The 17,637-nt window shown below is 40.3% G+C and overlaps 2 protein-coding genes across 9 annotated transcripts in view; one reads left to right on the forward strand and one right to left on the reverse strand.

Moving 5' to 3' along the window:
* MAP3K7CL (MAP3K7 C-terminal like) overlaps positions 1-417 on the reverse strand; it is a 112,820-nt gene extending 112,403 nt beyond the window's left edge. For 2 of the 6 annotated variants that reach the window (XM_043508952.1, XM_043508956.1), the window contains exon 1: positions 190-367. The gene's annotated coding sequence lies outside the window, so the exon portion shown is untranslated. Of the gene's footprint in view, positions 1-189 lie in introns of all 6 variants that reach the window. The other 4 variants (XM_043508968.1, XM_043508964.1, XM_043508959.1 and 1 more) reach the window with 3 other exon arrangements.
* Positions 412-17,313, forward strand: CCT8 (chaperonin containing TCP1 subunit 8). 3 transcript variants are annotated; one of them, XM_043508890.1, is made up of 16 exons: positions 714-878; positions 3,644-3,734; positions 4,441-4,520; positions 6,258-6,407; positions 7,289-7,469; positions 8,260-8,321; positions 10,295-10,432; positions 11,836-12,014; positions 13,251-13,317; positions 13,407-13,494; positions 13,609-13,724; positions 14,809-14,880; positions 14,959-15,123; positions 15,629-15,748; positions 16,199-16,297; positions 17,000-17,313. In XM_043508890.1, the coding sequence occupies exons 1-15, from the start codon at positions 819-821 to the stop codon at positions 16,289-16,291; spliced, it is 1,662 nt and encodes a 553-aa protein (XP_043364825.1). In that variant the 5' UTR covers positions 714-818; the 3' UTR covers positions 16,292-16,297; positions 17,000-17,313. The 3 variants fall into 3 exon arrangements, with proteins under 3 accessions (XP_038250063.1, XP_043364825.1, XP_043364837.1); XM_043508902.1 differs by lacking the exon at positions 714-878 and adding an exon at positions 2,208-2,997; XM_038394135.2 differs by lacking the exon at positions 16,199-16,297 and having other exon boundaries at positions 412-878.
* The last annotated feature ends 324 nt before the right edge of the window (positions 17,314-17,637 follow it).

The following is a 17,637-nucleotide window of genomic DNA, read 5'->3' on the forward strand; positions in this document are numbered from 1 at the left end:
GAGGGGCCCTAGCATGGAAGAGGGGGAGAGGGAGCCCCTTCTCTGGAAACACTGAGCCAAGGAACTGGAGCCCTGGGCACAGCAGGCATGCCTACACTGTCTGTGTTGCAAACCTGGGTCTGTGGGACCTGGACTTGTGGACTTGGAGTTTCCAACCCCACACTTGAGCATCCACACTACACTGCACACCTGCGTTAACAATTGCTGGCCCGGCACCCACAGCCGTGCTATGGCCCCCAAAGTGCCCGACGCAGAGCTTCTGCCCGGGAGCTGCGGCTGGACCCGTGTCCACACTGCAAACTGACAGGGCTTGGGGCCTGAGTCACACCGGGTCTCAGGGGCTGCTGACCTAGCCGCGCCCCGCCCAGCAGGGTGCCCGGCTGCGGGTCCTGAGGGCCTGCTGCCCGCACTCAGCCTGACGTGCGTGCGGACACGGGGGGCTCACCAGGGCGCGTAGAGGGGACGAAGCCCCGTCTCGCGGCGGCAGAGCGAGGCGAGGCGAGGCAGCGCAGTCCGGCCGTTGGGGGAAGGCGCGAGGCGGCGGCTGTGGGCGCGCGCAACTGGCCCCCTCCGCTGTCGCAAGGACGCCACCTCCTCCCCTGCACCGACGAACCAGCCACCGCCCGCCCTCCGATCGATGTTCTCTAGGAATCATTTGCTTCTTCCTGGGAGGGAGCAGGGAGCCCGCCCCAGCCTGGCGCGGCTGTTCCCCTCTGCGCCTGCGTGCCAGGGGAGTTGCGCGCGCAGGCTCCCTCCATTCTCCCGTGGTTCAGCTCGTGCAAGGCAGCGCGCGGCCGGCCTCGCTGCTCCGAGCGGACATGGCGCTGCACGTGCCCAAGGCCCCGGGCTTCGCCCAGATGCTGAAGGAAGGCGCGAAGGTGAGAGCGGGGCTGGGCCTGGGGTTCCCGCGCGCCCCCAGGGCTGGGCCGGAGAAGCTTCCAGAAGCGCAGCCCGGGCTGGACCCTGCGGCTCCACGCGCCGAGGGGGGGCGGGGCCTGCGCCTGGGCTTGTCGAGTCGCGGCGCCCCTCCCGCTCGGCCTGGTGGGGAGCGGGGGGGCTCCGGCCGCGAGATGCGGACTCGGGGCAGCCCCCCCCCCCCCCCCGCGTGTCCCGCTCCACGGCGGGTTCGCGTGTGGCCGCCGGCGGGGCCCGCAGCTGCAACCCGGGGAAGGGGCTGGGCGGGGCCGAGGCGGCCCTATTGAGATCCGGGCTGGAGCGAATCTCCCCTTTACACCTGCCGGTTTTACTCTGATCTGGGCTCGCGGCCCCCGTTGCCTGGGCGGCCTTTGTCCCCGATCCCGGTTCGCGCCGGTCTGGACCCCAGGTGCCCTTGTCTCTCCTTCCCCACGGTTCCTGATAGCGTCACCCCCTCTTCTCCTGCCCCCCCACCCCGCCCTTCTTGCGTCCCACTGGAAACGATTGTGGAGAGCAGTGGCTGGAAACAGTTGTGCCTTGTGGTGGATAAGCAGGTGAATGGGAGCTCCCAGGGCGATGCTGTGAGCAAAAGAGCTACCGCAGTCCTGGGATGCGTCAGTAGGGGAGACTTGAGTAGGAGCAGTGAGGTTACTGTAGCTCTGTATTTGGCCCTGGCGTGACCGCTACTGGAATCCTGTGCCCGGTTCTGGTGTCCATAAATCAAGACGGATGTTGACAAATTGGAGAGGATTCACAGAAGAGCCAAGAAGGATTAGAAAAATATGCCTTATAGTGATAGTCAAAGAGTTTCACTTCTTTAGCTTAACCAAGAGAAGGTGGCACCTTAGAGACTAACAAATTTATTTGAGCTACAGCTCACTTCATCAGATGCATCCGATGAAGTGAGCTGTAGCTCACGAAAGCTTATGCTCAAATCAATTCGTTAGTCTCTAAGGTGCCACAAGTACTCCTTTTCTTTTTTGCGAATGCAGACTAACACGGCTGCTACTCTGAAAAGAGAAGGTGACAGACTGACTTGATTACAGTCTAAAAGGGCTTACATGGAGAACAAATATTTAATAATGGGCTCCTCAGGTTAGCAGTGAAAGATATAAAATGATCCAATGGCTGGAAATTGAAACTAGACAAATTCAGATTGAAAGATGTACATTTTTAATGGTGAGAATAATTGTTCCAATCGTTACTTTTCCATCACTGGCCATTTTAAAATCAAGATTGGATGTTTTTCAGAAAGATATGATCTTGGAATTATTGTGGGGAAATTCAGTGGCCTATAATATACAGGTCAGACTAGATCAAAGCAGTCCTTTCTGGCCTTGGAATCTGTGGAAGTAGTAACAATAATACCCTCAGAGCACTAGGCAACTGACAGTGGGTAATTTGAGCAGCTGTAAGGCCCTTCAACCACAACTCTTACTTTTATTGACTCTGATCACTCACCCTGTGTAGGTTGCTTGGCTTTCTATATTGCAAGCTGTTTGGGCAAGGAATTGTTTTGATATATATCCACAGTGCTTAGCACAAACAAGCCACAGCTGTGGAATGCAAATGCTAATAAATTAACTCACTCCTGTTACCAATGAATGCCCTTACGTCAGTCTATTCTTACTATACTGTATACAAAAATTCCAGAGAAGCAAAGTACTTAGTACAGTGCTACACTCAACATTGAATTAATATTTTTAACATGTATTTTGGCAGGAGTTGACAAACCTGTCGAGGAGAATGGAAACTTTGCTCAAACAAATGGACAGAGAGGGACTAGGTAATTGCTGACTCCTTCTCTGGAAGGGAGAAGAAAGCAACAGAGGTTTCTGAGCATTGCTGCTTAACAGGATGGAGAATGGGAGACACAAACAGCTTAGGGAACTTTCTGCTTTTCTTTATTCACAAGAGAGTAGTTGGAGGTAGGGAATAGTTGCAGGAGCTGCTGAACTCTTGTAGAGAGGAGAACAAGGGAAGCAAAATGGCACAGATGCTGGTTCTCCTTTAACAAGAAGGGATAGAGGAACAGAACAGCTGGAGCTGCTTCTATCTTTCCTGAAGTTGTGAGAGAGCTTGGTAAGCATACCTTTCTCTGGGACTTTTAGAGGGCACCCAGATGAGCTTTGCAGAGGTGTGTGTGAGACGAGACATGATTTATTAACTGATAGAAGGAGCTCTGAATTTACAAACGGATGTATGTGGGATAGAGTTTGAAATTGTTTTTATTTTGTGGGGCATAGTTGACTCACTAATTTGGGAGTGGTGTAAATGGTATAACTTTGGGGGTGTGCTCTTGATGGGAATGATGGTGCATACATTTTTCTCAGGAAAGTAGGTGTGGAGGACATTTGTCAGGCCCCCCATAAACCAATAACCTGACCAGAAGTCCCTGATTTACTTGGACAGGCTTATGAGGTTCAATTTGTTGTGTTGACCCAACTTTCCTCTTTCATATTAATAAATTTGCTTTAATTGCTTAACTCTGCAGTTGAGAGCCAGTGTATGTTAGCTTCTTTGTCACTGTTTTTGAAATAGTAGTATTGAATTTTTGTTTAAACGTTTGTGTAAACAGGATTTCACTCCAAAATAACTCATTGGAAGTTTTGGTATTGACTTTAGTGAAGCCATCCAGGCTGTGAAATGACAAGTGACTGTAATTCTTCCAGAATTTTTTGTTAGAACCTCTGATTCTAAGCAATAAACTTTTTTTTTTTTTTGATAGCATTTTTCAGGATTAGAAGAAGCTGTATTTAGGAACATACAGGCATGTAAGGAGCTTGCCCAAACCACCCGTACAGCTCTTGGACCAAATGGTAACCACCTCTGATTTTGTACTGTTTATTGTAATATTTATGAACAAAGAAGCTATATTTGTTTTTTTTTTGAAGGACGACCATTCCATTGTTTGTGATAAAACTTCGGTCATAAATGTCTTTAGTCACATGATTTCAATAAAGGAACATTTTCAGTCTGGTCAATTTTTTTAAAAAAAGTTTAATGTGCCATACCTGCCTCTGAGTCCTCAAGTCTGTTTTTGTGGAATTATCATCATTGTCCTAATTTAATTTTTGTGGTCCCATTTGCCATTATGTGAAAGATCCACAGAAGGTGAAGAAACATTGACTGTGTAGGGGATATGGTTAAACTGACTCCACACTGCACTATTAAATGCACAAAGTAAACTGAAAAACTAAAGAAAAATATATTCTGGTACATTTTTGTTAGTTATCTTAAAATATGTAAGAATTACAAAAAAACTAATTTTGTTTAAATTTCCTCAATCCAAATTTACAAATGTTTATAGGGCTAAAAATTGTGAAGGTCAAAATATCCCAAACCACTTCTTTACAGAGAAAACTGATTATGGTAAACTGCTTTATTATAAATATTTTTATATGAAGAACAAAAATAGTCCATCGATTGCATGAGATTAGAGGAATTAACCAAATAACACCAATTCAAACTGTAAAGTATTTACAGTTATGTAAAATAAGAATTGATAAACTCTTTAACATTTAGGAATGAACAAAATGGTTATCAATCACCTTGAGAAGCTTTTCATGACAAATGATGCTGCAACTATCTTAAGGGAGTTGGAGGTAAGTGCTTTTTCTTGTTAAAAGATTTTTGCTTGCACCCAACTAGCTAAGGTTTATTTCAACATCTAAGACTTTTACTCAGTTTTATTAATAAGAGTAAGTTGTAGGATCAGGGCCACAGTTTCTAAATAATCTAATTCACAATTGGACCCTGAGACAAGTGTAGCAAATATACGCACAACAGAAAAAAAAATTGAAGGGCTTTTCAGAGCTCCAGTAGTGACAGAAAGGCCCTGCTACAAAGACACTTGGATTATTGAATATCATTATTGGTATTTGCTTCTCTTCTTCCTCAAAATAAGAGTAGAGTTTAGGAATTAAAGAGACATGGATTGTAATTGCTGATAACTTGTGCGGAAGACTCTTGTTTAAAAATAAGTGCAACGTTAATTTCTTGTTGCTGCCAACTTTCACATGTTTTTCTGCCTGCTTAGAATTCTCACTTTTGGTTTTAGGGATGTGATGTTATCCTGCAATGAGAAAGTTAATAGAATTGTGCAGTAGCTAACATGACATGTCATTTACTGCATCAGTTAAATAGAAACTCAATTGTGTGATGCCTCTATGTCAACCAATGAATAATGCTGTGTGTATGCTATTGAATAGTAATACTCACACTGAGGTTCCTGAGCCGCAAGTGGCTCTTCAGCGTGTCTCCTGCGGCTCTTTGGAGCACGTGATATTAAAACACTGGTTTAATTATTAACCAATCAGGATATTTTGCTATGTTATTAACCAATTGTAGTTGATAAAATAATAATACTTGATCAGTCGTTTTGCTGTGAGAATAATATATAGAAATAGTAAATGAAACAATGAATTCACACTACTATGGCTCTTTTGGGTGATGATGATTGCTAATTTGGGTCCTGAACCACTGAAGTCTATGAGTATCACTGCTATAGAACTTTCCTAATTTACTTTAAATAAGGGACCATTATAAATGATTGAATTCTAAAATTAGCAAGTGAACACAAAGCAAAAATGTTTAAGAAAATGTATTTGCTACTACTTTAATTTGATATTTCTTAATCTATATTTACATGCACGGTTAGATTTCCTTGTTTTTCCAATATTCTCAGTACTGTAAAATTTCAGTAGAGTGCTAAAATACAGGAGTCTTAATTGCTTATTATAATCAATCTTGCATGTCACCATGGCTTACACACTGTAATTGTAGCTATAAAAGTATCCAAGAATAGATAAAGCACTTTGCTATTAAATTGTTTATTTGAAGGGGGAAGAGCTGCTATTTTTGTGCAGATTGCAAAGTATACCTTAGAGCTGATCAACTGTTTATATATGTATACACAAAACTCAGTGTTGCTTGAAGTTTAGATGTTCAATTTACCTTGTCAAGATAAGGTAATCTACATGTGTGATTGTATGGCCACACTGGTATCCCATAAAAATAATGCAGCTGTCAATTAGACATGGGGAAGAAAGGAAGTGCCTTTTTTCTATTAAGTGTCTTAACCCTACAGCAGTATTCCAGAGTCTTGCAATTTTCATATGTTACGCTTCTGCTTATTGTGTAATTTGCCAAATGTAGTAAAATATTACTGTTTATCTTGCTTTTTCCCCATCTAGTTTATAATCCTGATTAACTTTAGATCAGATTTTTAACCAAAAAGGAGCTTATATTTGATACATACAAAGAACTTTAGGGCTATATACTTTTAAATTTGACTAACCGGGATATTACAGTTAAATTAATATGTCTAACTCCTTTAACAGGTCCAACACCCTGCTGCAAAAATGATTGTAATGGCTTCCCATATGCAAGAGCAAGAAGTTGGAGATGGAACAAACTTTGTCCTTGTTTTTGCTGGCACCCTTCTTGAGCTAGCAGAGGAACTTTTGAGGATGGGACTTTCCATTTCAGAGGCATGTAGTTAATTTAATATTCATGCTGCATGAACATTGGTAGATGATAACTAATATGGATTAATCAGTGATCTAGGGTTATGTATTACTTAATCACATCTGTAATATTCTTGAATATTTGCAATGTATTGCGTGATGATCTCCATCCCTTTTGAGCTGCTCCCTTTAGTCAACTTTCAAATGATAGTATATACATGATGTATGCATTGATACTTTAAAAAGAACAGGAGTACTTGTGGCACCTTAGAGACTAACAAATTTATTAGAGCATAAGCTTTCGTGGGCTACAGCCCACTTCATCAGATGCATAGAATGGAACATATAGTAAGAAGATATGTATATACACATACAGAAGAAAGGTGGAAGTTGCTATACAAACTGTAAGAGGCAAATTAATTAAGATGAGCTATTATCAGCAGGAGAAAAAAACTTTTGTAGTGATAATCAAGATGGCCCATTTAGACAGTTGACAAGAAGGTGTGAGGATACTTAACATTGAGAAATAGATTCCATATGTGTAATGACCCAGCCATTCCCAGTGTCTATTCAAACCCAAGGTAATGGTATCTAGTTTGCATATTAATTCAACCTCCACAATTTCTCATTGGAGTCTGTCTTTGTTGCAAAATTGCCACCCTTAAATCTTCTGAGTGGCCAAAGCGGTTGAAGTGTTCTCCTACCGGTTATGATACCTGATGTCAGATGTGTGTCCATTTATTCTTTTGCATAGAGACTGTCCGGTTTGGCCAGTGTACATGGCAGAGGGGCACTGCAGGCACATGATGCTTTGAGACTCTTTCAGAAAGAAACATAGTGAACATGAATATACAGTTAGGTGGAGGAGGTTAGAATGTCAGTGAACTTTGTCATTTGCATTACAGGTGATAGAAGGTTATGAAAAAGCCTGCAAGAAAGCCCTAGAAATTCTTCCTGACTTAGTATGCTGTTCTGCAAAGAATCTGCATGATGTTGAAGAAGTGGCGTCTTTGCTGCACACCTCAGTAATGAGTAAACAATATGGCAATGAAATCTTTCTAGCAAAGCTTATTGCTCAGGCATGTGGTAAGTAAACAAGTTTGCATCTTGTATTTATCTAAACTGAACTCAGATTTGTTTTTAATCTTTGTTCCGTTATTCAAGTGCTCACATCATAGGTGAAAGGCGTTGCCAGCTATTCATGTATCAGGCTAAATGAGCTGAATATATTAGGTCTCATGCCTTTGGGGGAAAGGGAGAGAGGGAGATGGTATTTCTTTTCCTCTTACCCACTGAATTCTCTTAATGCTCATTGTGGCCGACCTATGGTTAGTCCATATGGCTTTCTAATAAGCCATACATTTTCAGGATGAAAATCTGTTTTCATTTTTGCAGTTGCACTCATGCTCTTAAATGCATGACTTAATCTGATGTGATGTTGGTGTGTTTTGTTACATAGAGCTCCCCATCTTTTAGAGCTCAAGAATACAACTCTCATCAATAGTGAAAATTTTTCCTCAAAAATTTGAGCCAAATTCAGCCTTGGCGCAAGTGGGCACAGGCTAAACTTGGCCTGCTGGCTTCATTGATTTGTGTTCACCTGCTGTGCCAAATACTGCTACTTCATAGTGAAGAGTTCCGCTTTCTCAGCGTTACACTACCTATGCTTATCTGTAACTCCTCATCGAGGATGATGTTTCCTGCTAATGTAAAATTTGGCAGTTCATTTCTTGATCTCTTTATTTGTTTAAAGGCTTTTGAAACTAAACATCTTATTAATACAGTATTTTCTATATAAACGATGCATATGATTTTCTAGTGTCACATTTGTACTTTGCACTTAAATTATATAATACATGTTTCTTTCCTCAAACAGTATCTATTCTTCCTAATTCTGGTCATTTCAATGTTGACAGCATCAGAGTATGCAAAATTTTGGTAAGCTATGAACTTTTTTCACTAAAGCATGACTAATTCTTACTCCTGAGGGAATTCTGTGCCAAAAAATTAAATTCTGCGCACAATATTTTAAAATTCTTCAAAATTCTACATATTTTATTAATCAAAATAACACAATATAATCATGCCAGTTTCAGTTATTTTGGTAATTTATTTCACAATACTTGTCAGCAAGTATGTTTGTTAACAATACAGACAATAAAAAAGATTCAGGAAATGTTTGACAAATATTTCTAGGCACATTAAATATGGAACTCTGAGTAATTCATTTAAACTACAATTCAAAAAACATATTTGCTGCACACTCAAAAGCAGTGCAAAAGCTTGGGGGAGTCGGGCAAAGGAGGAGCTGAGCAGGAGGGAAGTAATTGCTGGGAAGGAGACCTGGGAGTGAACCTGGAGGGTGGTTGGGCGTGGGTGGGAGAAGTATGGAACAGGTTTTTTTGTTTGTTTGTTTTTTGGGGGGGTGGAGGGATGTTGAGAAGCATCCCCCATGCAGACACTGACTCTCCCTTTCAGTCAGGCACATCTGTCCCTGCATGCCCACTCCTCATTCAGCCAGGCATATCTGCACATGTCCCCCTGGGGCCCTGTACCCTCACTCCCATTCAGCCCTTGGCTTAATGTTACCCCACCAACTCCTGTACCCTCACCAGCCCTTCTGAACCCCAGTTTGTGACTCCCTAGCAGCCCCATGTGCCCCACTATGTTTGTTCCTCCCCTTATCGTGTGCCTCCTAACCTGGTCCTGCAGGCATGTCAGTTTGAGGAAGGCAGCCACTGCCTCCACTCTCTGCAGCTGGCTGCCCTCTCTTCTGGCACCACATCAGCCCCTGGTGGGCAAAAGGTATAATTGCAGCGTGACCCTTCTCATGGCTTCCCTTTGGCTCCCTGTCGGAATCAAATATTTTGTGGGGGCGGGGAAATATCTCAAGGGGACATTAATTCTGCGCTTGTGAAGAATTCCCCCAGGAATAAGTTGTGGTATTCCAGTTACTGTATTCGATAACTCTCATGAAAATAACTAACTTTTGGATCATAAAATGGGGGGAGGGATAGCTCAGTGGTTTGAGCACTGGCCTGCTAAACTCAGGGTTGTGAGTTCAGTCCTTGAGGGGGCCATTTGGGATCTGGGGCAAAAAGTGGGGATTGGCCCTGCTTTGAGCAGGGGGTTGGACTAGGTGATCTCCTGAGGTCCCTTCCAACCCTGATATTCTATGATTCACTGTTACATTTCTGTTGTCCTTCACCCTAGCCTAGCCTAGCCTTGCCTTTAAGATTATCTTTATTTTTGATAGATTGAGATACGGCTTCAGTAATATACATACATTGTTATAGCACATTCAATTAAATTCTGGTGTTCCTAATTTCAAGATATTTTCTGTGCAGTACTTGGCTTAGAGCTGAATCGCCTGTCGACTTGAGGGGCAGAACTCTTCCTAAGTATTTGGCCGTTAAACAAATCAGCTTCATGAGCTAAAAGCTCAACCAATATGTTTTTCAGTAATCGTACCTTCAATTAAAATGCAACCAAGATGTTCAGACTGGGGTGGGGGAGTATGCAGAATGTTACGGGCATGATCCTGTTGCTCTTACTTGGTCAGTGGGATATTAGACCTCAGTAAGGATGACAGGATGGACTAAACTTGTGCTTCCCATCAACTTCTTTCTTGCTAATCCCTCTCCCTGACTGGGAGCAGAAAAAGGGATCACTATACATTTCTAATTGTTACTGCCATGGAATAAATCTTCAACTGTGTATTTCTAGAGAAGAATATTCAGTATTCCTAAATTAGCATAGTGGTTTTTCCTTATCCTGGAATAGAAACATGTCTAAGCATGCTCAAACGTGAGACTTTTTTTTTTTTTTTTTTTAAAGAGCAAGTATAGCTTGATTGTGGTGGATTGGTGTACTAAAATGTGATCTTTATCTGTCCCCTTTATTCTCTTTAGGGCTCTGGTGTGTCTGCCTCTTCAGTCCTGCATGGTATGGTTTTTAAAAAAGAAACTGAAGGAGATGTTACTTCTGTTAAAGATGCCAAAATAGCTGTGTATTCCTGTCCTTTTGATGGTATGATAACTGAAACTAAGGTATGAAGGTGCCCTAAAGACGTCCTATAGCAATTTATGTACATATCTAGTACTAGCTCTGTATTATTCTCAGATTAATATTAACTTTAAATATCCTTGACAATTGGTGATGGTGACAACTTTGTTTAATAAGGGACTTGAGCTTCTAGTTAAAATTAAGTTCAGGGTTTTCAATTAGAGCTGTCTAAACCATATTTTTCTCTACCTTTTAATATGAAGTGTTTCCTTGAGCAGATGCATTTTCAAACTTTTCCTGAGACCACTGACAGATAACGTAAAACACAAAATGTTAGCATACAAATATAATTTGAGTCAAAATGGAGTGCAAGGCTCAAGGTATTCTTACGTACCCAACACACAGTAGTTCTGCTCTACTAGGTTGTTTAATATGACCTTTGATTTAATTGCAAATTAATTAACTGACTTAATTGCAGATACCTATATTACATCATGGTGGTTGACAAAATTGCCTGAAAAGTTTTAGTCTCTGGTAGGGGGTGAGTGGAGCTGCATTGCAGTGACACAATTCTTTTCTTTCGAAAAGTCCTAGAGGATAGTGTTGGGCAAAGGTATAGCTCCCCTGCGGACTCAAGTCAGGTGTGCAAAGTGGTGTTCATCACCACTTTCTGTCCAATGTAAGGCTATTGGAAGAAGTAAATGGTTTAGACTGCACTGACATGAGCATGTGGATGACTGCAATCTATCTTTTTGTTGAGAATGGGACATTACTATTTCTTTGCCTTTTAAAGCCTTCCTTAGATTTTAAAGATAACAGTGGTAGCTGGAAACATCTTTCAACCTGTGTCTGGGTAGGATGGTTGTGACTTTCCTCTTGCCAGAGTGATACAAGCCTACTTGACATCTAGAGTAAACTAATAAGATGTGTTCTGGAGCTACCCTGGAAGACCGTTTAGAAGCTTCTGCTGGAATGTGGCTGCTCACTTGGTTCTAGCCACGTGGCGGATATTACACCTTATTCTCCATAAATCACAATGAACTTGAGAAGTAAACTGGCAACCAGGATGGTTTGTGTGTATGTAAAATTCTGTATGGTTAGTATTCTATTTTTGGAAGCACTGTCTTGACACTTGAGCAGCTACAGGACAGAGATGAACAGTTCCTGTATCTATACTCTGGATGAAAAACTAAGGCATTCCTGAGATAGGATCTTCAGCTGTGAAATTTCTCTCCTGGTGGTCCAGAGCTGAACCTTGCTGACCTGCAATTTAGTATCTGACATGTTTCACTTATGCTTTTACTTGAGGAATAGTGATAAGGTAGCATGAGTTGAAGTGGTGAATAGGAGAAGGACAAGTTCATTTTGGTTTGTCAAAATGTCATGTAAAACCTCTAGGCACAATATGCATGTGTTTTGTAAGTTGAAAAATGTTTCCTTTTGATAGGGCACTGTACTGATAAAAAATGCTGAAGAACTTAAGAAGTTCAGCAAGGGAGAAGAAAATCTAATGGATCTGCAAGTCAAGGCAATTGCTGATGCTGGTGCAAATGTTGTAGTAACAGGTGGCAAAGTGGCAGACATGGCACTTCATTATGCCAATAAATACAATCTTATGTTAGTCAGGTAAGGATTAACATGGCACAAGCAATTTAAATGTCAATACCTATACATACCATACTTGCTGTTTTCTCCTCAAAGTCCTCAGAATACAAAGGTATATGTAATGTAAACATTCTTACCTAATGTGGATGATGATTTTTCCTCCAATAGAGGGTGAAATTGAGTGTCCGTTAAGTTAGTTATAATTAGGGTGTGCCTGTTACCAAACATAGCTTGGGATTTCCTGACAATGGATTGCACCTTGCAAAATACGGAGTTTTGGTATAATGGTTGCATTGTCTGTATATTGTAGTTATTCATTATTTGAAAATAATTTTCCAGTCAACAAAATCAAATATTCTAAAAAGACACCACATTAGTGATTTTAGTAAAGTGGTTAAATGGGCATAGAGGTAGGGCTATCACAATGGTGGTTCCCCAAGTCATAGTAGAAACATGATGGCACAGTGGTGTGTGGAAGTATAAACAATATAGGTAGTGCATAAATGGAAGAACTCTTTCCAGGACTGTTGATTAGCATCTTCCATGGGCACTAAAATTCACTTTATAAAAATGAGTGAACATTTTTGAGTATAGGTATAATTATTAAATACAGGACAGTCCCATGAAAAAGACCTAACAGCTAGCGTTAAATTTTCATATTTTGATCCTCTCAGAAAAGTCTTGTGCATGTAAAAGGTACTCTTCTGTTTACAAAACAGAATCAGTGACACTTCAAAAGAGTTGTAACATGTTCAGAGAAACAGCATTTTGATCCCATGAGGTTATTCGTGATGAAACATGATCCAGTACAGCAGACCAGATGTTGGCCTAGTAGCCTTGAGCATTAAACTTATTAAACTTCATTTTCCCCATTAGTAAAATGGAGATAATAGCTATTCCTCTATCACAAAGATGTTGAGGATTAATAGTTAAACTTTCAAAGTGCTAGACAGATATTAAGTAAAAAAAAAAAAAATTTGATTCCAAGTGAACAGTGCTTAAAAATAAAGAATTACTTCTTCAATTTCTCTAATATTAGCACTGATTCCTGTAACCATAGAGTAGCAACTGCAGAAATGCACTGGAGGGGTTGATGCCATGATAGTATTGTAGTGGCTACCAGTAAACTAATTCTGATATTACATAAAACTGCCAAATTATGGAGGAAACCTTTATTTTTCCATGCAAACTAATGTAAACTTCAAATTGTTCTTGGAAACATGGTACTAAAGAACTTTTTTTTTATTATTATTAAAGGTTGAACTCAAAATGGGATCTGAGGAGACTGTGTAAAACTCTTGGCGCTACCGCTCTTCCCAAATTGGTATGCCATTTGCAAATGAGTATAATCAGTGGAGATATTTTATTTTGTATGAACAGAATCTTTTTCTGAGCTTGTGCTTCTTTTTCCAGATTCCACCTACACTAGAAGAAATGGGTCATTGTGACAGTGTTTATTTGTCGGAGGTTGGGGATACACAAGTAGTTGTGTTTAAGCATGGTATGTTTCTATTCATAGGAGATCATGGTTCTGTGTCATGACTAGAACCTTATTTATAAATGTTCTACATCTTAATATGTTTTCTAGAGAATTAAGTCTGTCTTTCCTTAACAGAAAAGGAAGATGGTGCCATTTCTACCATAGTAATCCGTGGATCTACAGACAATCTAATGGATGACATTGAGAGAGCTATAGATGATGGTGTGAATACTTTCAAAGTACTCACTAGGGTGAGTAAAATGAATATACTTCTCTATTAAAACAGAGCTGTAACCAAGATATTTGTGCAAAGACTTTATGGCATGCTTTGCTCCCTTCTGTTGCTTGGAATGCGGAAACTACTTGCATCTCCTTAGCATGGGGGAAATCTCCAGTGGGCAAAGAGCGGGTGTGTAACTGATTCCTATGCCACTTGTTCAGCCCTGGAGTTAGGAGATGGGTTGTGGCCAGAATGCACTGTGCTTAGTCCATCTTCAGTGACAAGATGATCTGTCTGAGACCAATACAAGCTGGCAGAGCTAAACTCCACCCTGGCCAGAGAATCAGTGATTCATAGGTGGCACTCTGGACCGTTTCCCCAACTTCCTGTCATCCCCATTGGAAACTGAAAGCAGCAGCAAATCTGGATCTTGGTATCTATCATTGGTGATGAGGATGTTAAATATGCTTAGATACCATACAAAAATATTTAGTTAATAAATTAGGACAACTTAGTCTGTTACAAAAGTTTTGTCTTTAAACTGCAATTAAGATACTGATTTTAATATAAGATGGGGAATCCTCAGTGTGAATACAGGCTGAAAAACTATATAGAAAACATGAAGCTTTTGGAAACAATCTATCAGATGTTAAGCTTTCAACTTTGCCACAGTTTGAGTCCAAGTCTGAGTCCCTTGCAGTTCTTATTCTGCCTCTTCCATAATGACTTCCCAGAATAGATGATCGGCTGAGGAGCAGTATTAATATACAGTGCCTTTCCTATTTTTCCCAACAAGTCATGTTGTCAGTTGAGAGAAAAACAAATTTACTCTTACCACTTCCATTTCATTGTTAGTAAAGTAATGAACTTTTCCCAGAGACATTTGGAAATAGTAGATGCTAGATATTTACCTTTAACCATACTAATAAAATGCCTCACTTTTTGAAGTTGGTGCCATTTCTGCACTTGTGTAATATTCTACCAAGAAAAATATCTGTTTATGAAGGCAGAAATTAGTTCTAGAAACTAAAAATCTAATCAGTTTACTTTAAAATAAAACTACCTCAAACCACTTTGCATTTAGAATTATGTATCTTGTGGGGTTTTGTTCACAGGATAAACGTCTTGTTCCTGGTGGTGGTGCAACAGAGATTGAGTTGGCCAAGCAGATCGCATCTTATGGAGAGGTAAATAATGTGTTTTCCTCTCGCTTCATCCATTTCTTTTCCTTTAAAATATTAAACAGTTTTCAAACTTTGCTTTAGACATGTCCTGGGCTTGACCAGTATGCTATCAAGAAATTTGCTGAGGCATTTGAAGCCATTCCTCGAGCACTAGCAGAAAATTCTGGAGTAAAAGCCAATGAAGTTCTCTCCAAACTTTATGCAGTGCACCAAGAAGGCAACAAAAATGTTGGATTTGATATTGAGGTAAATGGTATCATACATTATGCCTGCCAAAATACTTGGTTCTGTGCAACAGAATACTCCACATAAAATGCCTAAGGATATAAATTATGTTCTAGATTTTAGGTGTTCAGCTTTGAAGTAATTGGAACAGTATATTAATCAGTAAGCTAGACAAACAGCTTAGTCTACCATGAGAATGGATGTTTTGTTCTTCAGCAAACTAGTTACAACCATTTGCATGTAAGTAGTATATGTGAGAAGCAAGGATACGTTCTTGAACAAGTGCTCTGTTTTGGGGAAGAAACCTCAGATAATACCACTTATGATTCAGTTCACATTTCTAAAAGTTGCTCAAATGAATGCTTTATTTGGAGGAAAGGGGATAAAATCAGGGAAGTGTCATTTTGTTACTATTTGGTGCGTGTGGCTGTTGGTGTTTAGGATTACAAAGGTAGAACAGTTTGAAATATGGAAGGAAAATCTGGTGCTGTGAAACTTTGAAAATGTTCATATTTTTTTCTGACAGGCTGAAGCTGCAGCTGTGAAGGATATGTTGGAAACTGGTGTATTAGACACACATCTTGGAAAACACTGGGGTATTAAGCTGGCTACAAATGCTGCAGTGACAGTGCTCAGAGTAGATCAGGTGAGTTGAAGAAATGACTTTGGGAGATAGTGATTTCAAACTTCTGAGTTAACTTGAGACATCTTTGTACATGTCAGGAATACATGTTATAAAAAGTAAACTGATAACCTTAAGTCCGTTTATTTTTGTGAAACCAAGATATATTACTGCTGATCATATTGCTAGATTCAAATCTTGAAAGGTGCCATATCACTGAGATCCATACAGGTTGGATTTACAACCTGACCCACAGTTGGTAGCTCTTAATTTCAAGGTATGAGTGCGTAACTGTCTCAAAGAAAATGTGTAGTATGTATTTCAAAAAAGAAAACCTTCCACATCTATGTTTTAAATCCATCTTGTACAATAAAATGGAAGGAATGCGCTGAAGGCTTTTCTGGATAGTTTAATGATTTGGTATTTTATGTAACTTTGGCAAAAATGTGTATGATGTATGTAAAACTTCTGTAGATTATTGTGGCAAAACCAGCAGGTGGTCCAAAAGCCCCTAAACAACAAGGACACTGGGATAAGGATGAATGGAAAGATGAACCTGAAAAATAGTGAGCTGTAAGATCTGGTGGCGCTTGTTATACTGAGTTGAGAGAGACATCTGTTGCATGAATGTATCCACACTCAACACAGAGCTAATATGTATTGTTGGCTTTCAAGGGCATGCGTGTGAGCAGTTTCACCTTTTTAACAACCTGTTTGAAATACAATTTGTGGCAGATTGCTGTGCTGTAGTGAATTCATCTTATTTACTGAAACTAAATTGTGCGGTGCTACTTGAGAGAGGTGTAGCTGGCATTTTTGGAAGTCTGTTTATGCTTGGAAATCCTGATGTCAGGGATTTAAAATAGATTTTCAGTTTGTTCAGATTTTGTGCATTACAGATTATCTTTAAAAACTTTCTGTAATATATTGCATGTGTTCAGTAGCCCATCACTGTCTCACAAACTAGCTAGATACTAAACAGATCTTTTTTGATGTGAAAGTGTACATCTTGAATCCCCCTCTCCCCTTTAAAAAAAAGTTTCTGAGGGAATACTGAAATTGTATTGGGGAAAACAGCATCTAATGACGTGTCAACTTTCAATATATTTGCTGAAATATGGGACACACGCAATGGCAAAAGCTTATCTGTTAAAATGTACAAGAGTAACAGATCTGCATGAGTTTAGTGGCTGCTGCTCAAACTGCATGTCTCAAGCTATAGAAGGGAAAAATCCAAAATGAGTGTTATCTAACCTAATTATTTTTTCCCCCAAGATCATCATGGCAAAACCAGCTGGTGGGCCCAAACCTCCATCAGGAAAGAAAGATTGGGATGATGACCAAAGCGAATGAACACCTTCACTGTACTTTGAGCGAACTAGGATTGTATGCATCTTGTAATACTCCTGTTGGGGCCTGACATGTTTTCTCCCTCACCTTAAGTTATGAAACTGTATCCAGTAAAGAGTACAGTACCGCTACTATTTCAATAAATGAACTTGCAATATAAAGACTGTTTAATTTGTCCTATTAGACTTTTGAGTGTTAATTATCTATATTGATTAAAGGAACAAGTTGTTTTGAATTTCTCTATAGCGTCTGTTTCCCTTTATATGAAAACAGACGAACCCTAAACATGATTAACAATGAATCTTTAATCACAATTTGAGGAAATTATAGTTAAACGTGTACCACTTTACCAATGTCATAGAATCCTAATGTAGAACTAGAAGGGACCTCCCTAGGTTTTCTAGTCCAGTCGCCTGCACTCAGGGCAGGACTAAGAAATAACTAGACCATTCCTGACAGGTGTTTGTCACACCTGTTCTTAAAAATCTCTAGTGATAAAAACCCACCACTTCCCTAGATAATTTGTTCTGGTGCTTAACTGCCCTGACAGGAACTTTTTCCTA

The sequence above is a fragment of the Dermochelys coriacea genome, chromosome 1 (assembly GCF_009764565.3).
Source record: "Dermochelys coriacea isolate rDerCor1 chromosome 1, rDerCor1.pri.v4, whole genome shotgun sequence".
In the NCBI taxonomy this organism is placed as follows: Eukaryota; Metazoa; Chordata; order Testudines; family Dermochelyidae; genus Dermochelys; species Dermochelys coriacea.

Bases quoted from the DNA above. Each gene is read 5' to 3' on its own strand.
- CCT8 (XM_043508890.1), top strand. From the start codon at position 819: ATGGCGCTGCACGTGCCCAAGGCCCCGGGCTTCGCCCAGATGCTGAAG. The intron at 8,322-10,294 runs GTAAGCTATGAA...TATTCTCTTTAG, and splicing joins TCAGAGTATGCAAAATTTTG to GGCTCTGGTGTGTCTGCCTC. The intron at 12,015-13,250 runs GTAAGGATTAAC...TTATTATTAAAG, and splicing joins TACAATCTTATGTTAGTCAG to GTTGAACTCAAAATGGGATC.